The 24,312-nt window shown below is 30.3% G+C and overlaps 2 protein-coding genes across 5 annotated transcripts; one reads left to right on the top strand and one right to left on the bottom strand.

Moving 5' to 3' along the window:
• The first annotated feature begins 259 nt into the window (after positions 1-259).
• On the top strand, positions 260-23,770 carry LOC130446905 (estradiol 17-beta-dehydrogenase 11-like). Of its 3 annotated transcripts, none has more exons than XM_056783421.1 (7): positions 260-396; positions 17,611-17,670; positions 18,719-19,069; positions 20,026-20,150; positions 20,648-20,758; positions 22,059-22,423; positions 23,515-23,770. In XM_056783421.1, the coding sequence occupies exons 3-7, from the start codon at positions 18,811-18,813 to the stop codon at positions 23,711-23,713; spliced, it is 1,059 nt and encodes a 352-aa protein (XP_056639399.1). In that variant the 5' UTR covers positions 260-396; positions 17,611-17,670; positions 18,719-18,810; the 3' UTR covers positions 23,714-23,770. The 3 variants fall into 3 exon arrangements, with proteins under 3 accessions (XP_056639399.1, XP_056639397.1, XP_056639398.1); XM_056783419.1 differs by lacking the exon at positions 260-396 and adding an exon at positions 8,769-9,209; XM_056783420.1 differs by lacking the exon at positions 260-396 and adding an exon at positions 16,616-16,889.
• LOC130446904 (integrin beta-nu-like) lies at positions 1,148-8,749 on the bottom strand. Of its 2 annotated transcripts, none has more exons than XM_056783417.1 (9): positions 8,448-8,749; positions 7,125-7,652; positions 6,320-6,610; positions 6,123-6,261; positions 4,642-4,838; positions 4,432-4,589; positions 4,280-4,378; positions 3,779-4,227; positions 1,148-1,581 (listed from the first exon to the last, which is right to left on the bottom strand). In XM_056783417.1, the coding sequence occupies exons 1-9, from the start codon at positions 8,625-8,627 to the stop codon at positions 1,223-1,225; spliced, it is 2,400 nt and encodes a 799-aa protein (XP_056639395.1). In that variant the 5' UTR covers positions 8,628-8,749; the 3' UTR covers positions 1,148-1,222. The 2 variants fall into 2 exon arrangements, with proteins under 2 accessions (XP_056639395.1, XP_056639396.1); XM_056783418.1 differs by lacking the exon at positions 8,448-8,749 and adding an exon at positions 7,939-8,235 and having other exon boundaries at positions 7,125-7,864.
• Positions 23,771-24,312: the final 542 nt, after the last annotated feature.

The following is a 24,312-nucleotide window of genomic DNA, read 5'->3' as shown; positions in this document are numbered from 1 at the left end:
GAAAGGTACTTCGATTACTAGGTGATTTAGCACGTAATGAAAAAAGAAGAATCGTAATAGATAAATAAAAATGTTATTATTGTGAACAAATTTAATTGAATATATTAAATGATAAAGAAACTAAAATATTGTTTATAATAGAAAAAAAAAAGAATATAATACACTGAAATAAAAAGGAAAACATATTTTTTATTACAGTGGATGAAAAACTTTTCTTATCTTAAGATAAAAAAGAAGAGCTAGCAAAGAATGAAAAGAAGAAGAAATTTGAAACATCAGTATAAAATAAGGTTGTTATTAACATAAAGATGAAAAATTTTAGAAATGAATATAAAAACTAAAATTAATATGAATTTCGAGAGAATAAAGAGTTAAAACTTAACAAAAATTATGAAGGTAAGTAATATAATGTTTTAATATGAATAAATAAAGAATGTGTGTTTATAACATATAAATTTTATTATGAAATAGATTTGTGTTCTCGAATATAAACTAACATAATTAATTAGTCAGATACTTACCTGGGAATAATTGTTTTATATATATTCGTATTTTCATTAAACCTATATGTGTTGAGGCTAATACCTCTGTTCCATCCAATAAATATATCTGTGATATATTTCTGTATTATTATTTAAGCACGAAATTTGAGTTTAAAAGTAAAGGTTTTCAATTACATTTTGCTTTTTAATTCAATAAATAAATTTCACTAACCTTTACTAACTCCTCATCCAGTGTTTACAAGTTTTGACAGATGATAAAAAGGTGCGTGGATTGTTGGGTTATTTAGTACTAACAATGAAAAAAAAATCTGATTAAATATGGCTGATACTTATACATTATGAGATATAAAATGAAGATTAAAGTGAATTTCAAAAGTAAAGAGAGTTGAAAAGCGGGTAAAATTGTGAAGGTAAATAGGAAATTTTAAGATAATATAGATAAATACATTAATGTATTTGATTATTAATTTAAAGAACTTTTTTGTGAAAAATTAGGGTCAGGCCAACTTAAGTAGGGCTCCCATGAGATATTGCAGTTTTACGGGGGTCACGGAAAAGTTAATCGATTACTTACCTTTGTTTCTAGACATTTAGAGGGCGCTGTTTTAGACCATTTGGCTGTGTGGAGATATTATTTAAATAAAATGAGGATTTTTTTTTAAATTTATTTGGTTTATAACAGATCTTTGTACAATTTGTTTTTTCAATATCTGTCTAATCTAATCAGTTTTTGTCCTTAAAGGATTAGTATATTCCACTAAAGGACTTCTATATATCGGATTCATCTCGACGGCATTTTTATTGGCGTTGATAAATTTTTTATATTCCGCCCTTTCTTCTCTATACATACGGAGTTTATAAGCGAGTATTAGGAGTACGCCTAGTATTAAAATGGCGGCTACGACGAGCGCTCCCGAAAATATGACTTTCAGACCTGCCGTCATTGTGCAAATTTTTCTTGCGGCGATTATCATCGTATTTTGGTTTTGTTCCGATTTGTAGTAGCAGTATTCCAAGATGCATAAACTGTTACCTTCGTACAAGGACGTTTGACACATGCTGATGTCTACTTTTTGATCTAAAATTAAAATTTGTATGGGCAAAATTGAAAAAAAAACTAATAAATCGAACTTTTCCCGAAAATTTTGAGGTTTTATGAAAAAACTGTTTTAAGTAAATTTTCTTATTCTCCAAAACCCCATATGATATATTTACCAATAAGTCTCGTTTACGTTTACATTTTAGATTTTTTACCTAACCAACTTTTTTTTTTAATTTATTGTATCTTTGGAATATTTTATTTTTCCATTTTTAAATAATTTTTTCAGATATATTTTCCAGCCAGAATTTTATAGTTTTTCTGATTTTCATGTTTTCCCTATTTTCTGGTAATTTTTCCGATTTTTTCATACTTACCAAAAACATTTTTTTTATCAACTTTCCAGAAATCATTTTTCTGTTTTTTAGTGTATGTTTTTTTAGAGTTTCAACTATTCTCTGATTTTCATTTTTTTCAGGTTTTTTTTAAATTTACAATTTTTTTCCAGTATCCGCGGTTTTTTTCTAAATTTATTTTATTTGTACTATTTCTTGACGTTTTTTCTCAATTTTTCTAAATATTTGTATATTTTTCGATTCAAACGTTTTTTAATTCTCAGTTTTTACCAGGATTGTTTCTTTACCTCGGTTTTCGAAAAAATTTCGATTTTCTTTTTTTTACGGGAAATTCGAAGTTTTTTGGGGTTCTTCCCAATTTTTAAAAATTTTAATTCCTCGTTTTTCAAATTTTTTTCCAGATTATGGATTTTTTTTCTATTTTCGTCGATTTTTGATATTGTTTGATAAGTTTCGAGTAGTGCCTTTTTCACATTTTTCAATATTTATATTTCCAGTTTTTCTGTTTATTTTCATATTTTCTCTTCAGAGTATTCTTTGTTTTCCCCATTTTTCTGAAATTTGTGGCTTTTCTTCATTTTTCGGAAAACTAAATTTTTTATTTTATCCATTTTTTTAATGTTTTCCTTCAGAATCCAAAATCGGATTTCCTGTTTTTATTGGGTTTTAAAAAAATTTCGGAAAACTTCACTTTTTCCAGTTTTGGGACATTTCAGAGATTTGTTCAAAAATTTCGTAGTTTTTGAGGCTTTCTCTCAATTATTTTCACAATTTTGATTTTTTCCCCTCGGTTTATTTTCGAAAAATTTTTTACGGTTTTTCTATTTTTCTTGGGTTTCAAAAAATTTCTCGAAAAATTTGACTTTTCTCAAAGTTTTCGTAATTTTCCCAATTTTTTCGAAAATAACCAAGTTTTTTTCGCTTTTTTCAGTTTTTCTCTATTTGTCGAAAAATTATCTCATTTTTTTCAAGTAATTTGAATTTTCCTTAGTTTTTGAGGTTTTTTTATTATTATCCGTATTTTCATGTTTTTCTTAGTTTGTAAGATTTGAAAAATTCAACTTTTTACGGTTTTCCTGTTTTTCTTGAGTTTCAAAAATTTTTCTCAAAACTCAGTTTTTCTCTATTTTTCGTGAAAATTTTTTTTTCAAGTTTCCAGTTTTTGTGGGTTTTCTTAATTTTTTCTTGAATTTGGAATTTTTTGTTTGTTTTTTTCGAAAAATTCAATTTTCTATGGTTTTCCTGGTTTCCTTCGTTTTTAAATCCTTTAAATTTCCAAAAATTATACTTTTTCCCCAATTATGGCATAATTTTTTTTAAAATTATTTTCAGAATTTGGAATCTTTTTCCCGGTTTGTAATTTTTAAAAAATTCAATTTTTTGCGGTTCTTTTTTCTTGAGTTTCAAAAAATTTCTTGAAAAATTTAGTTTTTCCCAGTTTTAGCGGAATTTTCCCAATTTACTCAAGAATTTTTCAATTTTTCTCCAGTTTTTTGCTTCTCTGGTTTTCAAGGACTTCAACTTTTCCAGTTATCTTTTGTTCAATTTCTTAAAAATCCTTCGGGTTTCCTTAATTTCCAGGAAAATACAATTTTTCGCAGTTTTTCAATGTTTTCCTGCAGAATTACAACTTCCTTTCGAATTTCCCGTTTTTTCAACAAATAATTTCCAATTTTCTTCTGTTTTCAATCTCTTTTTTCCATTTTTTTATTACCACAAATATTTTCCTCAAATTTCTCTAGAATTTTCACCCTCATTTTTTTTGCAAAAAATTCTCCTCGTAGAATTATATTTCTATCTCCATTTCATATTTTTCTTCGAATTTTCTCACGTGTCCCCTCACGAAAATACTATAAACAATAAAAAAATAAAATACTTACTACAAGTCAATTCTCCTTTATCAGTTTCATCATTAATTTGAACCACACCATACTCATTTTCGACGTGATAAGTTCCATTGTTCATCAAAACCTTAGCGACTTCCTCCTCGTACCTCTCACAGACGATATTCGACGTATTATTTTGATTCCTCTCGCAATAATCACCGATCGAACCCGCAAAACACGAACATTTATTACAATCGCATCTTCCGTTTCCGCTACAAATTTCCATCCCTTCGAATACGCAATCTCGCTGAGACGTCGAACAACTACAATCTTCCCCGGTGAAACCCTGATGACACAGACATTTCCCTTCGAAACACTTTCCTTTGGAAGAACCGCCGCATATCACCAATTCTCTATTAATTCTTCTCGAAGGACATTGATATTCGCAGTATTTTCCCGTATAGGAAGGTTCGCAATTGCATTTACCGCATTCGCATTCTCCTCTAAAAATTTGATAATTACAAAAAAATATCGTTTTTGAAATTAATAACTCACTTTCCGTTACATATTTTCGATCCTTCTCCATTTTTATCGAAAAATCTACAATTTACGGTATCAAAATCGTTACATTCTTCTGAACAAGTTTCTCCACTCCTAAAATGTATTAATGAAACATCCTGTATATTACAGATTAAAAATATATTCACCAATTGTTTTCACATTCGCAACGACCACATCTTAAATCACCGTGTATACAAGTTTTATTTTCTAAATTTTCGTATCCAGCACATTGACAATTTCCAATAAATTCTAAAGATAATTGCAATTTTTCGTTAATATTTTTTTCTTCTATTTCCAAAACATCCTACAACGAATTCATTAATAAAAATAGCGGAATGTATTGACGTTTTACTCACATTTCGTTTACCCGATGGTAAATCTTTTAACGTTATTTGAATTTTGAATTGTACTGGATCATTTGTAACACCGTAACAAATCGAGGTTGCGTTGAATACACCACGATTTTCACAATCGCCGAATAACTGCACGTCTAAATATTCGTGCAGTGTCGTATTCACGTAAAAACTAACAGTTTCGGCGAAATTATAAAAACCTAAAATTATACGAAACGTATTTTGACGTTTATTAATGACGTAATTAATCGCCATGTTTGAAACATAAACAATTTGTTGAGAGGTACCTACAAACTTGTAAATTATATAGTCCGGGAAATAAATCACAAAAAAAAATTCCGAACAAGACGTATCAAGATGACGCAAAATGCATTCTAATCCAACTCGTATGGATTAACATGTAAAAAATAAATGAATCTTTTTAATGAAAATTGAAAATAACATAGTTACTCAGAGTTTTATACTTGACATAATTAATTACGAGAACCTATACACTCTGTCATGACATTCGTGTTTAGTGACCTCGAAAACCCCCAGAACATAACGGATTTCCTTGGGACTCGAGGAGACGTCGTAGATGTCTGCCACCCCAGGCTCCAGGTACCTCGTAAACCTTTCCTGTCATTATTTTCGTATTTAGTGACCTCGAAAATCCCCAGGATGTAAATATTCGGCCAATTTCATAACGAATTTCTTTGGGACTCGAGGAGTCGTCACCACCCCAAGCTCCAGGTGCCTCGTGAACGTCTCCTATCATTTTTTTGTATTTAGTTACTTCGAAAATCCCCAGAATGTATATAATAGGTCAAATTCATGACGAATTTCCATGAGGCTCCAGAAGACGACGTAGATATCGACTTCCATGGGCACCAAGTACGTCGTGGACATTTTCTGTCCTAATTTTCGTGTTTAATAACCTCAAAAACCCTCAAAATTTGTATATTTGGCTAAACGCATAACAAATTCTCACGGAACTCCAGTAAACGATGTAGATGTCGGCCATCCTGAGCACCACGTCCCTCGCGGGCATTTTCTGTCCTTATATCCGTTGTCAAAGACGTGAAACACCTCCAAGATGTATTTATTCGGCCAATTTCATGACGAATTTCCACGGGAATCCAGTAGACGACGTAGATGTCGACCACTCTGAGCACCAGGTACCTCGTAGACTTTTTCCGTTAGTATTCGTATTCAGCGATCTTGAAAACCCCCCAAGTGGTGAAATTGAACTCATTTCCAGCAATAATTTCCGAGTGATAAATTTTTCATTTCCGTCTTACTGCTCAGATATTCCTAAGTTTTGCCTCTTTTTTGTATTTTATTTCCTGGACTAATACGGTACACCAGAGACGCCACGACACTTACGTAAGTTTTGACGCATGTCAAAATGTTTTTGTTAAAATTCAGTATATTGTTAAAATAATAATAGTAAACGTATATTATTAAAAAAATTATTACTAAAAATGTTTTTTTTATGTACTCACCTTCTTTTATCAGTTCTAATATATTTTGAGAATGTTCTTCTAATTCTCCTACGTATGCAAATCCTTTTAACAACTGACTCGTCATGTTAGTGTAATAATACAATTTAGTACGAGTTTTTACAGCAAAAATTATATTTACCTAAACATCGGGGAATAAAAAATGTATAAATAAGAAAAACAAAACAAAATAAACTCACTTTTTTCTGTCTCAGCATCATTTCAATATGTTGAAGTGTTGGGTAATCATAAATCAACGGATTCAAGAGATCACCATTGTCATCTAACAAACATTCTTCTGTTGGTTTCCGTGCAGCGCCTACTAAAATCCCGTCTCCTGCTGAATGGAGTAAACTATCAGTCGGAAGTAGAATAATTCTACGGGAACTTTTGGAAAAACCGATTCTTTCGTCGCAATTTAGAATTTGGAGAATTGCGTCTAACGCTCCGTCTAAATCGTCCACATTCGCAGTCAAACTGCTCGCTTCGACCTGAAGTTAGTTGCAAACAAGTATAAAAAATTGCTGGAAAATCGATTTATTTCATAAACTCAACGGATACGTCATCAAAATGGCGAGAAAATTGAATATTTTGCATTAAATACGTGGCAGAAAAATATATATAGATCGCGAAATATATACGAGGATACGTTAAAACTAATCGTATTTGTGGAGAAAATGAAAAAATTAATTTAAGTCAGAAAAAACAAATTATGCCATTTTTTAATACGTCACAAAATGGAGTATAAAAACGATTTAGGTCGGTAAAATTTTGTACAGAATGTCCCAAATTAATTTTCTATCGGCAAAAAGTTGAAATTAAGTGATAAAATTCTTGGAATAAATCGTAAAAATGATGAAAAATTCATTGAACGAGTCAAATGCATTAAATACACAACAAAATGGCGATTCAAAACGAATAATTTACAGAATTTATTAAAAAAAACATAAATCACGTAATGAGTATGTATGTTTTTTAATTTATTATTAATCTAAAGCAAAGTACCTTTTTCAAAAATGCCTCACTGTCCTGCGTAAAATCCAACCAATGTTTGAATAAATATCCTTTCTCGCACGATACTCCTGAATTGTGGCAGGGATTCTCCAAGGACTTTTTATCGGTGAAATAAAACGGCATTCCTGGTTTATCCACGAACGTCCCATAAGCCAATTTATAATTTTCCGTCAATTGACTCAAATTACGAGGCAAATCTTTTCCTAAAGATTTGAAAATCTTCATATTTTCACTCATCGATAAACTCAGATCGCCGAGATAGTAGAGATCCAAAGGATAATTTTCCGCTGGTCTATATTTGAAAGTTAGGTTAAATGGGGCACCTTTACGTAATTTAAGATGCATTTTTTGAGGTTTTATCTGCACAATTTCTTCTAAATTAGCGTTTTCGGTGATGATACTAAAAGGATCATCTTCCACGATTTCAACCGTATTCTCGAAATTTTCTTCTATTTTGTCTATAGGGCATTGTAAACTCAACAGGTTATTTTTGGTGTTACATTTTCTCTCAGTGTATTTCTACAAATGTTATTGACATTAATTTTGTCAAACGAAACTGCGTTATAGTTTTTCGTTTGATCAATCGTTTTGATCAGGTATAGGTAAAAATTAACGTTTCGATCTATTTCGATCTTTATCAAAATGTTTCTACTTAATTTTTGAAACCAATTTTCTATCAAAAGAGATCTAAAATCGAGACCATTTAAGAAGAAATATACATACATTAAGATCTGAAAAATAAAAAGTTCAACCTCAACAATATCCAGTCCTACCGATACCAAAATGTTCTTACTCGTATACTTACAATTAGATTTAAATTAACCCTATAACAAAATATGAAAATTCCAAAAATTTCTATCTATAGTTCGATGGTGACGGTGACATACACACTGTCTACAATTGGTCAATATCGATCATATGTTGAACATCGACATGCACGGATGGCGCGATGTATTTTGGGAGCACAGAATCGGATTAAAAAATAATATTTATTTGTTTGTTTAGTATGAAATCATTTACTATTCGTAAAAATGTACCAAAATTATCTTATCTCTGATTGTATATAATAATCTTCTTTTAGAATTAAAGAATCATGTTTACGTTTAGATATCAGTTTATTCAAGAGTATATGTGTCATTGTTCTTTATAATTTTTCAAGGTAAAAGCTAACCTTATTTTATAATTAATAGATATATAGCGAAATTGATTGATACGACTCTGAACACTAACACGTTCTATTAGTCATGCGCGAATAATCAAGACGCGCCATTATATTACGTCATCACCAATATATACGATAATAAGTATACTTACGTTATCAAAACAAAAATGACAGCAATAGTGAGCTTGTATGCAAGAGTCGCAGGTGTCTTGATTGAGACAAAGCTGTTGTATTTCTATATTGTCACATTCCGTCTCGTCTATACAACGGATGCTATTACACAATAGAAGTATTACTATTAAAGTAGTAAAACAATTTTCGAAACTTTCCATATTATAAATGAATGTAAATCGTATTTGGTACCTATTAGAAGTACTGCATTAGTAACATTTATATCGATAAAGCTTTATTTGGATACCAAAGATTAGATAACATTAATTTGTTCTGCAAACAGGGACAAGTCAAATTGTAGTAGTTACTATTATACTAAAATAAAAATATTTTTCAAACGAAAGTTTTTTTAAGTGAAATAAGATCTGAATGGAAATAAGAGGAAATAATTTGCATAAAATAATTAAAAATTATATAACTTCGTACGAGTACGGTCCATACCGTACAGTAATTTTCCCGCGCTTTCATATTTAAACTTACAATTTACCTAAGAAAAAGAAGAAGAATGAGTTAGCGAGTCGCATCGTTGCTATAGTGATAGAATATAAACATGTCACCTCCAAAACCGCGCTATTGGAGTGTAGGTTTCGTTTTATTCGGAATTTTGCAGTTGGTGTCAGATTCAGTTGCAGCGCGATTGTGGCCGAGATTTAGAGTTAAAACTCTCACTGATATTTCTATTAAGATAATATCGAGCTTTTTGTGATTTTACCATTGGAGTTTTTGTTAATTGGAATATTAAGGTTAGTGGAATACGTCAGCTTTTTATGTGTGTTATTTAAATTTAACAAAATCGAATTAGAAACATTGTTTGAAATTAGAAAGTCTTAATGGTAGTGAAAAAATCTAGGGCATAGAATGATTTGAAAAGTATAATCTTCAGAGTTAACAATTACCAATAAATTAGTCATTAAATTTTGTGGGTATCAGGAAATTTATTATTTCAACAAAACCTAATTATAAATAAGTGAATCAAGCATCAATTATGGTCATGTTGATGTTTCAGGTTCGGAAATAAATATTTTTGCATTTTAATTAACAATAACAAAAAAGATGACTTAAAAGATACCTTATAGACAGTGGCGTATCAAGGGGTAATAATCGATATTACTACTTTTAAAGTGTCTTATATGACGTTAGAATACACAAAACAATAAAGATTTTTCATTATGTTCATATGTGTAGTGTTCTATACATCTATACTATTCATTTATTTTCATAATACAACTTGGCAACGTTGGAACTATCCTACTAATAACTGAAAACAGTTTCTATTTAGTTATGACATTTGTCACATGTCATATTTTTACGGGATCGTTTTAATTTTATACTAAAACTACTATGACGTAAATGTTAAATTTCCACATTTTTTTCTAAATTACGTATTTTTTATTAAAAACGTTCAAAAATATTGATACAAATATCATATTACGACACATTTTCCTTAGATTGTTAAACTATTATAAATATTAATACAGATTAGTTTGAATGCCAAATTTTGACATGTTTTACGGCATTTACTAGATTAAAAAAAAATGTTTTACCGAAAATGGTGTAAATATTCTAATCACCACTTAAAAAAGTTTATGGGAAAAAATTCCCCCATTTAAAGTTAAGTGAACAATTAAATTTATTGATATACAATGTTGCCAAGTCAAATGAAAATACAAAGGTTATTTCTATTTATTTTTAGATTTGTAAATGTTGTCAATTATTACTTTAATGTGCACAGTTTTTATTATCATCATATTATATTACTTAGACTTACATTTCAAAGTTGAACTCATACATTTTATTATTATAACTATAGTAATAGACTAATATATATATATATATATATATATATATATATATATATATATATATATATATATATATATCTATATATATATATATATATATATATAGAAGGGAAAATAATCAATTATAAATAAACTATGTTTATCGGTGTTTATTATTTACTTTGTCTTGGTACCATTTATATTTATACAAATACAGACGGGCCAATAAACTTCATAACGGTTAGTCTATTATACATATATTAAAGTGGCGGCTCTAGGGGTTGTCGCTATTCGATTTTTAATTAAAACACATCATATTCCATTCTAGAAATATGTTAATTATGATACACTAAATGTTTGAATTATTTTTACCTAAAAATACCTACACTTCAACCTTTTCATACAGAACAAAATCATTCATCATTCAATGAAAACCTTTTCGATTCGTGTTTAAAATGTCAAGGTTAATTACCGACCGGTTTTCGTCGATATCTTTAAAAACGATTAACGAATTTTCACGAAAATTGAAAAAAAAACATTAACTTAATTGAACTGAATGGCACTGAATATAAATTGTACTTTTGATATGTTTACATTAAACAACGTTAAATACGTCACAGTTCATAGAAGAATCACGTTAACCTCGAAATAAAAACGATAACAAAAAATTAGTTTAATTTATTTTAATGTATTAATAATGTTCGATCAATATACATATTGTTTTTCAAAAATAATAAAAAATATAGAAGTATTTATACACACATATAAAATTATACAGGGTAATGGCAACAAAAAAATACGGTTTTGTGAAATAATTACATAATGACATTTTGGAGTTGGATAAATGTTTGTCAAGACATCTTGGAGTCCTTACAAGGTTAATAGAGACGTCCTGGAAACGTCTCACAATCAATAAAAACAATCTAGAGACGTTCCAAAGATAATGAAGCTTAGATCAAGGCCAAAATACATCATAGAGTCATTTTAAAACCAATAGAGACATTTTGGAGTTGGATAAATGTTTGTCAAGAGATCTTGAAGTCCTGGAAACTTCTCACAACTAATAAAGACAATCTAGAGACGTTCCAAGGATAATAAAGTTTACAGCAAGGCTAAAATACATCATAGAGTCTTTTTAAAACCAATAGAGACATTTTGGAGTGGGATAAATGTTTGTCAAAACATCTTGGAGTCCTTACAAGGCTAATAGAGACATCCTGGAAATGTCTCACAATTAATAAAGACAATCTAGAGACGTTACAAGGTTAATGAAGCTTTGAGTAAGGCCAAAATACATCATAGAGTCCTTTTAAAACCAATAGAGACATTTTGGACTTGGATAAATGTTTGTCAAGACATCTTGGAGTCCTTATAAGGCTAATAGAGACGTCCTGGAAACGTCTCACAATTAATAAAGACAATCTAGAGACGTTACAAGGTTTATGAAGCTTTGAGCAAGGCCAAAATACATCATAAAGTCCTTTTAAAACCAATAGAGACATTTTGGAGTTGGATAAATCTTTGTCAAGACATCTTGGAGTCCTTAAAAGGCTAATAGAGACGTCCTGGAAACGTCTCACAATTAATAAAGATAATCTAGAGACGTTCCAAGGATAATGAAGCTTAGATCAAGGCCAAAATACATCATAGAGTCCTTTTATTACGAATAAAGACATTTTGGAGTTGGATAAATGTTTGTCAAGACATCTTGGAGTCCTTAAAAGGCTAATAGAGACGTCCTGGAAACGTCTCACAATTAATAAAGACAATCTAGAGACGTTCCAAGGATAATGAAGCTTAGATCAAGGCCAAAATACATCATAGAGTCTTTTTAAAACCAATAGAGACATTTTGGAGTGGGATAAATGTTTGTCAAAACATCTTGGAGTCCTTACAAGGCTAATAGAGACGTCCTGGAAACGTCTCACAATTAATAAAGACAATCTAGAGACGTTACAAGGTTTATGAAGCTTTGAGCAAGGCCAAAATACATCATAAAGTCCTTTTAAAACCAATAGAGACATTTTGGAGTTGGATAAATGTTTGTCAAGACATCTTGGAATCCTTATAAGGCTAATAGAGACGTCCTGGAAACGTCTCACAATTAATAAAGACAATCTAGAGACGTTCCAAGGATAATGAAGCTTAGATCAAGGCCAAAATACATCATAGAGTCCTTTTATTACGAATAAAGACATTTTGGAGTTGGATAAATGTTTGTCAAGACATCTTGGAGTCCTTAAAAGGCTAATAGAGACGTCCTGGAAACGTCTCACAATTAATAAAGACAGACTAGAGATGGTCCAAGGATAATGAAGCTTAGATCAAGGCCAAAATACATCATAGAGTCTTTTTAAAACCAATAGAGACATTTTGGAGTTGGATAAATGTTTGTCAAGACATCTTGGAGTCCTTACAAGGCTAATAGAGACATCCTGGAAATGTCTCACAATTAATAAAGACAATCTAGAGACGTTACAAGGTTAATGAAGCTTTGAGCAAGGCCAAAATACATCATAGAGTCCTTTTAAAACCAATAGAGACATTTTGGACTTGGATAAATGTTTGTCAAGACATCTTGGAGTCCTTATAAGGCTAATAGAGACGTCCTGGAAACGTCTCACAATTAATAAAGATAATCTAGAGACGTTCCAAGGATAATGAAGCTTAGATCAAGGCCAAAATACATCATAGAGTCCTTTTATTACGAATAAAGACATTTTGGAGTTGGATAAATGTTTGTCAAGACATCTTGGAGTCCTTAAAAGGCTAATAGAGACGTCCTGGAAACGTCTCACAATTAATAAAGACAGACTAGAGATGTTCCAAGGATAATGAAGCTTAGATCAAGGCCAAAATACATCATAGAGTCTTTTTAAAACCGATAGAGACATTTTGGAGTTGGATAAATGTTTGTCAAGACATCTTGGGGTCCTTAAAAGGCTAATAGAGACGTCCTGGAAACGTCTCACAATTAATAAAAACAGACTAGAGATGTTCCAAGGATAATGAAGCTTAGATCAAGGCCAAAATACATCATAGAGTCTTTTTAAAACCAATAGAGACATTTTGGAGTTGGATAAATGTTTGTCAAGACATCTTGGAGTCCTTACAAGGCTAATAGAGACATCCTGGAAACGTCTCACAATTAATAAAGACAGACTAGAGATGGTCCAAGGATAATGAAGCTTAGATCAAGGCCAAAATACATCATAGAGTCTTTTTAAAACCAATAGAGACATTTTGGAGTTGGATAAATGTTTGTCAAGACATCTTGGAGTCCTTACAAGGCTAATAGAGACATCCTGGAAATGTCTCACAATTAATAAAGACAATCTAGAGACGTTACAAGGTTAATGAAGCTTTGAGCAAGGCCAAAATACATCATAGAGTCCTTTTAAAACCAATAGAGACATTTTGGACTTGGATAAATGTTTGTCAAGACATCTTGGAGTCCTTATAAGGCTAATAGAGACGTCCTGGAAACGTCTCACAATTAATAAAGATAATCTAGAGACGTTCCAAGGATAATGAAGCTTAGATCAAGGCCAAAATACATCATAGAGTCCTTTTATTACGAATAAAGACATTTTGGAGTTAAATAAATGTTTGTCAAGACATCTTGGAGTCCTTAAAAGGCTAATAGAGACGTCCTGGAAACGTCTCACAATTAATAAAGACAATCTAGAGACGTTCCAAGGATAATGAAGCTTAGATCAAGGCCAAAATACATCATAGAGTCTTTTTAAAACCAATAGAGACATTTTGGAGTGGGATAAATGTTTGTCAAAACATCTTGGAGTCCTTACAAGGCTAATAGAGACGTCCTGGAAACGTCTCACAATTAATAAAGACAATCTAGAGACGTTACAAGGTTTATGAAGCTTTGAGCAAGGCCAAAATACATCATAAAGTCCTTTTAAAACCAATAGAGACATTTTGGAGTTGGATAAATGTTTGTCAAGACATCTTGGAATCCTTATAAGGCTAATAGAGACGTCCTGGAAACGTCTCACAATTAATAAAGACAATCTAGAGACGTTCCAAGGATAATGAAGCTTAGATCAAGGCCAAAATACATCATAGAGTCCTTTTATTACGAATAAAGACATTTTGGAGTTGGATAAATGTTTGTCAAGACATCTTGGAGTCCTTAAAAGGCTAATAGAGACGTCCTGGAAACGTCTCACAATTAATAAAGACAGACTAGAGATGGTCCAAGGATAATGAAGCTTAGATCAAGGCCAAAATACATCATAGAGTCTTTTTAAAACCAATAGAGACATTTTGGAGTTGGATAAATGTTTGTCAAGACATCTTGGAGTCCTTACAAGGCTAATAGAGACATCCTGGAAATGTCTCACAATTAATAAAGACAATCTAGAGACGTTACAAGGTTAATGAAGCTTTGAGCAAGGCCAAAATACATCATAGAGTCCTTTTAAAACCAATAGAGACATTTTGGACTTGGATAAATGTTTGTCAAGACATCTTGGAGTCCTTATAAGGCTAATAGAGACGTCCTGGAAACGTCTCACAATTAATAAAGATAATCTAGAGACGTTCCAAGGATAATGAAGCTTAGATCAAGGCCAAAATACATCATAGAGTCCTTTTATTACGAATAAAGACATTTTGGAGTTAAATAAATGTTTGTCAAGACATCTTGGAGTCCTTAAAAGGCTAATAGAGACGTCCTGGAAACGTCTCACAATTAATAAAGACAATCTAGAGACGTTCCAAGGATAATGAAGCTTAGATCAAGGCCAAAATACATCATAGAGTCTTTTTAAAACCAATAGAGACATTTTGGAGTGGGATAAATGTTTGTCAAAACATCTTGGAGTCCTTACAAGGCTAATAGAGACGTCCTGGAAACGTCTCACAATTAATAAAGACAATCTAGAGACGTTACAAGGTTTATGAAGCTTTGAGCAAGGCCAAAATACATCATAAAGTCCTTTTAAAACCAATAGAGACATTTTGGAGTTGGATAAATGTTTGTCAAGACATCTTGGAATCCTTATAAGGCTAATAGAGACGTCCTGGAAACGTCTCACAATTAATAAAGACAATCTAGAGACGTTCCAAGGATAATGAAGCTTAGATCAAGGCCAAAATACATCATAGAGTCCTTTTATTACGAATAAAGACATTTTGGAGTTGGATAAATGTTTGTCAAGACATCTTGGAGTACTTAAAAGGCTAATAGAGACGTCCTGGAAACGTCTCACAATTAATAAAGACAGACTAGAGACGTTCCAAGGATAATGAAGCTTAGATCAAGGCCAAAATACATCATAGAGTCCTTTTATTACGAATAAAGACATTTTGGAGTTGGATAAATGTTTGTCAAGACATCTTGGAGTCCTTAAAAGGCTAATAGAGACGTCCTGGAAACGTCTCACAATTAATAAAGACAGACTAGAGACATTCCAAGGATAATGAAGCTTAGATCAAGGCCAAAATACATCATAGAGTCCTTTTATTACGAATAAAGACATTTTGGAGTTGGATAAATGTTTGTCAAGACATCTTGGAGTCCTTAAAAGGCTAATAGAGACGTCCTGGAAACGTCTCACAATTAATAAAGACAGACTAGAGACGTTCCAAGGATAATGAAGCTTAGATCAAGGCCAAAATACATCATAGAGTCCTTTTATTACGAATAAAGACATTTTGGAGTTGGATAAATGTTTGTCAAGACATCTTGGAGTCCTTAAAAGGCTAATAGAGACGTCCTGGAAACGTCTCACAATTAATAAAGACAGACTAGAGACGTTCCAAGGATAATGAAGCTTAGATCAAGGCCAAAATACATCATAGAGTCCTTTTATTACGAATAAAGACATTTTGGAGTTAAATAAATGTTTGTCAAGACATCTTGGAGTCCTTAAAAGGCTAATAGAGACGTCCTGGAAACGTCTCACAATTAATAAAGACAATCTGTAAACGTTCCAAAGATAATAAAGTTTAGAGCAAGGCTAAAATACATCATAGAGTCCTTTTAAAACCAATAGAGACAATTTGGAGTTAGATAAAAGTTTATTAAGATCTCTTATCCTTATAAGGCTAATAAGGACATCTTCGTCAAATATTTGAGGATGATACCATTTAAAAATGCTCCTTCAGCTTCTTGGCATCTAGAAATATATAGAATAGCCCTCGTATAAGGCAATGCAAACTTAAATCATTTACATATAATGAAAACTCATTTATTTTTTCAAAATAATTCGTAACTTTATGTAAATAAAAATAAAATCATTATTTTTTATCCGTGCCTCGTATATATTACTTAGACGTTGTATATTTTACGTAATATTCAGTTAACAAACAGAAGTTTTGTTTTTGTTATTATTATATAATTAATTGTGCTATCAATTTTTCATGTATATTTTAGTGATATAATTTTACTAGATTTTGTTTTTTTCCATTGACGAATATCTAAATGAAAATGTAATTTTCAAATAACTCCTGAGTAATCAGTAGTGGATCACCTTGTATGCTTTTCATTTATAATAATATTGGCCTCAACAGTTGCGGCGTATTTCGCGATTGTCTCCAGTTTCAATTGAAGTAACTTCGAACCTGTTATTAAATAATATTAATGTCTCTTATTTGTCTCATTGCGTATTTATAAAGGTAAGTTATCATACTTTTATTATATTTCGAATGTACATACAATTATACGTCAAGTTGAATACATTATATGATGTCTTAAATCAAAATCAAGTCTCAAAAATATTTATTTTTTATATTTAATAGACTTCCCTCCAATATTTTATTTTCAATTTAGAAATAATCTCAAGAACAAGTTCCAAATGAAACTCATTCTCGTTATTTTTCATAAAAAATGCAACCTTGTCATGTTAAAACTTGATTTCATAGATGCTTTAATCGTTTTTATCCCAACTATTTATACAGGGCTGGTATCTGAATATTTGCTTATTGCTAAACTTTCTTAAGATACTTTTCAATATACCTCGTATTTTCTGGACTCGTAATAAATTTGTAGCAAAAATCAGTTTGAGGGTTCGAGTTTTTACGTCATTTCCGCGCAATAAACTTTTTAATTGTTTAATTGTACCAATAATTACATTGTCCTTGTGATAGTATAAGGTTAAATGTTATGTATAATTTATAAGGTTATCAAACATGTTTTTCTCGTTAAATATACAAAAAATAATAATGTAGAATAATCGCAGACGCCCTTGTTACAACTTTTAAGCGGTTTCAAGGTCATCTGGACGATGCAGACAAATAGTCATTTTTGTTTTTATTTTCAAAATATTTAGACTGTTGATTGGCTCTTTTATTCGTTATATACATATAAAATATATTGATTTTATTGTTTTCCTTCCAGATTTATTATAAGAATTGATGAAACAAGCCAAGCAATGGTTAATAATCATTTTCATGATTGGTAAGTGAAATTTTTAAAAAAATTTCATATTTATTGAAATTATGAATTATTTAGTCAAAATAACGCAAAAACAAGTTTTTGATTCATGAATTTCAATTATACAGTTATTTTCACATCTCTATTAATATATTTCACTGCATCAAAAATTATATTTATCAAAATGGCGCATACAATTACACTAATAAAATGTAAATGAAATCAACTCTCGTGTATCATAATAATTGAGGTATCGATATTCGGTGTTGTAAGATTTATTTTTATTACATTCGGATAATTTCGAATAAATGAATTCAAATTACAAACTAACAAAATTAAAGTATAACCGCATTACGTGTTAAATATTATAAAGTACACAAATTCTAATTTGTATCAATTGTGTATTTAAACTACAAATATTGCAACGTGACAACTACGCAAAACATCTGTGCGCGTTTATAATAATGGCGTCTATTTTATAGTTTTTTATAATGAAATGATATATTAGTATTATAAAAAATCGAAATATTTCAAGTTAGAAATTGAATGCAATTTTTAATTGAATCTACGTCACAAAGACGGGAAAGTGTGTTTGTAAGTAAACATTATAAGATTCAATCAATTTAATCTTACGTCATAACCGGTCTGCAGCTGAATAAGCCTCGGTGTTGAAAAATAAACGACATGTGAAGAAATACGAGATTACTTTCAAGTGCATTGAATTTGAGTAATCTGTAAACTCGACTACTTATTTACAGAAGGAAGTATAGATAAAAAAAAATGTGAAAGTATCTTAGCAGGCACGCACATTATGGAAATGTTATGTAGATATATAAAACAGTTTCTGCCATAATTATTATTAATTTATTACGTTATTTATAAGAGACGTTCGTACGGGAAGTGTTAAATGTTATATATCTTCACTATATATGTAAAAAAAACATTCAATTTATGTTAAAATTACGTGCGTCTTGAAAAATATTATCTGGCACTTAAATTCTTTTGAAAACTAATAACTGATAATATGAAAATTATTAACCTGGAATCGTTGAACAACATAATATATTTTTAGATATACCCAGATAACATCGATGACCTATTCTGTGATAAAAGTTCGATTAGTAGCAATTAGTTCGACATTTAGAACGTAGCTTTTGAATCAATATGGCAACCGAAAAAGAACAAAGAAATAACCAATTATTAACTAGTATTTTGGAATTAATAGGATTCTTATTACATTCCATAGTGTTAATTATAAGTGCCTTGTATAAAGCATGTTTGCCATCGTCTTATCAATACAAGAAAATCCTCGAAGGAGAAATTACACTCGTAACAGGAGGAGGCGGCGGTTTGGGTAGATTATTGGCGCTTAGGTTGTCCAGACTAGGCGCTGTTGTCGTTTTATGGGATATCAACGAAAAAGGTATGTACAAATTTCATTAAACACATTTATTTTACTATTCAGAAGAACCGATTGTATGAAATATATCATTTATTTTAGTAATCGATTATTAAAAATTGAATTATTAACAAAAATATTTCCATCTTATCATTTTAATTTATAGATTGATGTGGCAACGTCGCTATAATATTAAATTTCACCTTCATCTTATTTGTGTACGTCCTCTTATTGACACAATTTTTTATTATTGTTTTATACACATTTAACGATTATTTTTACTTACTATTTCGTCGAAAATGATAAATAACATCGTAAAAATTATAAAAATTTCGTTTTAATTGCATTCTGCTTATTTTATTAATACATATTTGATACCAATTAGTTTATAGTTTGGTACACGCCATATACAAATAAAACTACTTTCTTTAAACTAACTTCCCGGTTACTTTCAACTAATGTTTATATGGGTAATAATATGTTGTAATCTCGTATTTTTATAATTATGCAGTAGAACAGTGAACGTTATTTGAATAAATTTTAATTTCGTAACGTCAATTTTGGAATTTATGAGATGATTATTGCAGAATTTACATTCTTTTAATAAAAAAACAACTCGTAATAGTTGATTTGTTATATAAATTCCCCAAATTTCGTAAGGTTTTAATTACTATTCGAAATTAACTAATATTTAATCATGTATAATTCTCGTTATATAAATAAGTTCGGCAACAGTGTGAACTTATCAAAACATGGCTACCAATAACGCAGCCATAGTTGCCATAATGTAATATATGATTTTTAAATAACCTAACGATTCAATACAAATATTTTTTTTTGTAATCAACTGTTGCAAGATAATTTTATCACTCAAAATCCGTTATAAGATCGTTAAAACAGTCCATTTCATTCCCATATTTATTTGGAGGATACGATTTGTACTATTGTTTGTATTTGTTTTTTTTTCTTTTTTATTATAGGTATAGAAGAAACTGTTAATTTAGTAAAAGGTGTAGGTGGCAAAGCCTACGGTTACAAATGTAATATAGCAGATAGAAAAAATGTATACGAGGTAGCTAAAAAAACTCAAGACGAAGTTGGTGATGTGAGTATCTGTATATTCTTTCAAATCTCGTAGCAGTTGACACATTCTCTTTATATTAATATAAAAAAAGTTGTTTTCGGCGGGTTTTGATACATTTTTTTCGTTAATTAAACGAGTTTATCACGCAATAAATGCTTAAAAAGCAAAGTTCACTGTTTAACGAATTTCTGAAAATCTGACATGATCGTAATGAATATGGATCCGAGCGGAAATTTTTTAACATGTAATCAAATTACATTTAAAAAAAAATATTCAGTAACAGTATAAATGTTTTCGTTTAGCGATTTTTATTTCGATATATGGAAAATTCCTTTTTGTTCTTAAATTTGGATAATTAAAGTTTGGATCTATTTTATGATCGCGATTCGGCTATGTTCGTATCAACTCGGCTATCGGTAGTACATCCCTAATCAACAGAACAGAACACAAATTTAAATGTTTTTATACTAGGAGGAAATAATTTGTTCTTTGATTAGTGTAGTATAATTTTATTTCAGGTTTCTGTTTTAATTAATAATGCGGGTGTAGTATCAGGCTACTCTTTACTCGATACTCCTGACGATTTAATTCAAAGGACGTTCGATGTAAATATTGTAGCACATTTTTGGGTAAGTTTTTTTTTGTTTTATTTTAAAAATTTTCTATTTTTTATAACTTCAAGTTGAATTGTTTGTTTTGTCCAAATTTATGTTTTTTGGAATAAGTTAAGAGAATTTTGACGAATTACAAATTTTTGCGTTAACTTGGGGGAAATGTTGAGAATTTTCAATGTTTTCATAATATTTGTGGTTTTTGGATCAATTTGAAGGAATTCCTGAGAATGGCAAATTTTTTCATGATCAAATTTGTGTTTTTTGGATTCCTTTTGGGATGAATGTTGAAAATTACAAGATTTTTTGCAAAATTTTTGCTTTTTGGATCAACTTAAGACAATTTTGACGAATTACAAATTTTTACGCGTCAAATTTTGTGTTTTTTGGAGCAATTTGAGAAAATTTCTGAAGAATAAAAAAACTCTTTCGTTTCCAAATTAGCGATTTTTTTGGCAAAATTTGTGTTTTTTATATCAATTTCAGGGGCTTTTTGAACGAATTACAGACTTCAAAATGTCTAAATTAGTATTTTTTTTTGAAATAACTTGAGGGGGAATGGTAAAATGATTTTTTTTCCAAAATTTTCTTAATCAACTTAAAAAAATTTTTACGAACATAAAATTTTGCGTATCCTTTTTATCACCTTAAGGGAAATTGGGAAATTACGCTTGAAAATCCCATTTTTATATACGTCGTCAACCCAAAAACAAACCTTAATATTTCTGCAGCTTCACGAACAAAAAAGTGCGAAATAACAAAATTCCGACCGTTTCCCTTTTCCGGTACCCCGTATATAATCATGAACATAATTCAAGTTCGTTCATTAAACTCCGAGAAACGTGACCGCACTCTCTAGAGGTTAATACAATATAAAAACATAAGAAAAGAAATTCTTTTATTCAATATTTTTCATTTTGCTTCGAAAAAAATTTATTTTGTTTTTATTATAAAAAACAATGGCAACGCTGAGAGAAATACGAAGTCATAAATTTATGACTATAGTTCTTTAATTATAAACGACTAACTAACTTCGACATAAAACATTTATTGTGAGGGTGTTTTATGTTTTAATGCAATTAATATTTATTTTTATCACAAAAAAACATATCAGCAATTTTTTTTATATAAATTTACATAAAAATATTCGTATTAAGTTCAAATCCTGCACTGTTATTACTCGCCAATATGGCAGTGACAATACTACCGACCTCCGATTTATCAACATTATATGACTGACAACTCGTTCTAATGCCATTTTGGGATTTAAAATCAAATTTATTCCTCGATGTGTAATTTTATTATAATTTTATTCCAGACTGTTAAAGCCTTCTTGCCTAAAATGATAGAAAGAGACCGTGGCCATATAGTTACTATAGCTTCGTTGGCCGGCCATATTGGCGTATCGAAATTAGTCGATTACTGCGCTTCCAAATACGCAGCGGTCGGTTTCGACGAATCCCTAAAATCTGAACTATTCGAAATGGGCGTCGAAGGCGTTAAAACGACCGTCGTTTGCCCTTATTTCATTCAACAGACCGGTATGTTCGAAAACGTCAGTTCTAAATTTTTCCCGACGTTGAAATCCAACGACGTCGCCGATAGAATCATCGATGCTTTGAGAAAAGAAGAAGATTTAGTTATAATACCCGGTTACATGAGGTGGTTTTTACCACTAAAACTGTAAGTATTTACTCTCCAACAGATGTAGTTTATGACAACACATCTCATTTTAAATGGACGTTCATATGTAACTACCACAGATGTCGCATTTTAAATACACATAGGTGGCGATTGTGTTGGCAGATTTTATTTGTAATTCACTTGAATACTGAATGTTATCACTAGATGGCATCAACATTGAAAGATTTCTTCCTCATTGATAGAATTACAGAATGTTGTCAATAAGTGGCGTTGGTGTCGGTAGATACTATTATTTTAAGTGACGTAAATATTGAATTCGATGAATCTCTTTAGTTGTTGGAGTTACAGAATTTTTTTTAAAAGGTGGCGTTCGTGTCATGTTTAATCATTTTTGTTTGATGTATATACTAAATATTACCAATAGATGGTTTTAACGTCGGTAAATTTCTATTTTAAATTGTTGTATTTCAAGTATGCCATTAGTAGATGGTCTTTGAGTCAGTTTATATAATTTTCATTCGACGTCACTTAATTTTCAAATATTAATAGATGGCATTAACTTCAATAGATCTCATTTTAATACACCAAAATATGGCGGTTATGTTGACAAATTTCGATTCTTATCAACGTAATTTCCTACTATTACCAATTGATGGCGTTCATCTCAAAATATTTCAATTTTTATCGATACAATTTCTTGCTATTACCAATAGATGGCGATTATGTCAACAAATTTCGATTCTCATTGTTGTAATTTTCTACTAGTATCAATAGATGGCGTTTATGTTAATGCATTTCGTTTTTTATTGACGTAATTTCGTATTGTCATCAATGGATGGTGCTTATGTCGTTTGCTTTTTTGTAATTTCCTATAATTACCATTAGATGGCGTTTTCATCAACAAATTCTGATTTTTTTACTTAATTTTCTAATATACTAATAATTGGCGATTGTTAGAGCCACCAGATGGCGATTTTGTCGTTGAATTCGTTTCGATATATTTACATTTTTTTTACGTTATATGACCACTAGATATCGCCACCAATCTTATTTAAACTATTATTATTTGATATTATATAAACTTTATCGGCCATATTGCCGATACTATCATATTTTTTTATATGTTTTAGTTTAATACCACGTTCGGTCTTGAATTTATTTACAAAAACTATGTTACCTGACGCTTCGCCACATCACCCGTCAACCCCAATAGTACAAATAAAAAATTCGACGAGTGCAGGTCTTCATAAAAGTGAAATGAATAACACGCTAAGCGATTCTATAAAGCAAACTCAGCCCAGTTTAACAACAAAAGGAAAGGATCTTTGAAAGATTTTATGCAATGAAATTTTATTGTGTAATATATACATTTGTTTTTGAAAATTATTTTTTTATTTATTTAATTACCAATCGTCCAGAACAAAAATATGTTAAGACTCTGGTAGAAAACATAGAATTTTGACATTGTATTTTTGGTCTCTTTCTCTGTAACATACAGCAGTCATCAATGAATAAAAAAGGAGAATTAAACATTACGTGGAGTGCTACTTTGATTGAGGAAAACGCCAAAACGATTTTGTACGAATATGAGCGATTCTGTAATTATTAACAATTTTAATAAAAAAAATTACATTCTTTTTATATGGGATCAAAATTGATTATTAATTAAAAAAAAAAGATTCAGAATGTTTCTATTTTGAATAACACGTATTGGAATCGATTACCGAAAACGAATCGAAAGTTTCGTCTGGTTGACGTTAGTTATATTTCTAATAGAGGTTTTGTCTTTAACATTGTGCTTGGAAAAATAAGAGTATTAGTCCATGTATGGAGTGTAGAGAAGGAGGAACATCTCTTATGGACGGTACGTTTAAAATATGGTCTGAATTCTGTAGGGATAATACGTGGCGCTGATTGTACTATGGGAT

Source organism: Diorhabda sublineata, chromosome 7 (genome assembly GCF_026230105.1).
Source record: "Diorhabda sublineata isolate icDioSubl1.1 chromosome 7, icDioSubl1.1, whole genome shotgun sequence".
NCBI classification, from domain to species: domain Eukaryota; kingdom Metazoa; phylum Arthropoda; class Insecta; order Coleoptera; family Chrysomelidae; genus Diorhabda; species Diorhabda sublineata.
Note: the sequence above shows the minus strand (reverse complement) of the source record. Positions and strands in the feature narration are given on the sequence as shown.

Excerpts from the sequence above, each read along its gene's own strand:
- LOC130446904 (XM_056783417.1), bottom strand. The coding sequence starts at position 8,627 with ATGGAAAGTTTCGAAAATTGTTTTACTACTTTAATAGTAATACTTCTA. Across the intron at positions 6,611-7,124 it reads GTGAGGCATTTTTGAAAAAG|GTCGAAGCGAGCAGTTTGAC; the intron begins GTACTTTGCTTT and ends AACTAACTTCAG. Across the intron at positions 4,228-4,279 it reads TCGAAAATATGTAACGGAAA|AGGAGAATGCGAATGCGGTA; the intron begins GTGAGTTATTAA and ends TCAAATTTTTAG.
- LOC130446905 (XM_056783421.1), top strand. The coding sequence starts at position 18,811 with ATGGCAACCGAAAAAGAACAAAGAAATAACCAATTATTAACTAGTATT. Across the intron at positions 20,759-22,058 it reads ATATTGTAGCACATTTTTGG|ACTGTTAAAGCCTTCTTGCC; the intron begins GTAAGTTTTTTT and ends ATTTTATTCCAG. Across the intron at positions 22,424-23,514 it reads TGGTTTTTACCACTAAAACT|TTTAATACCACGTTCGGTCT; the intron begins GTAAGTATTTAC and ends TATATGTTTTAG.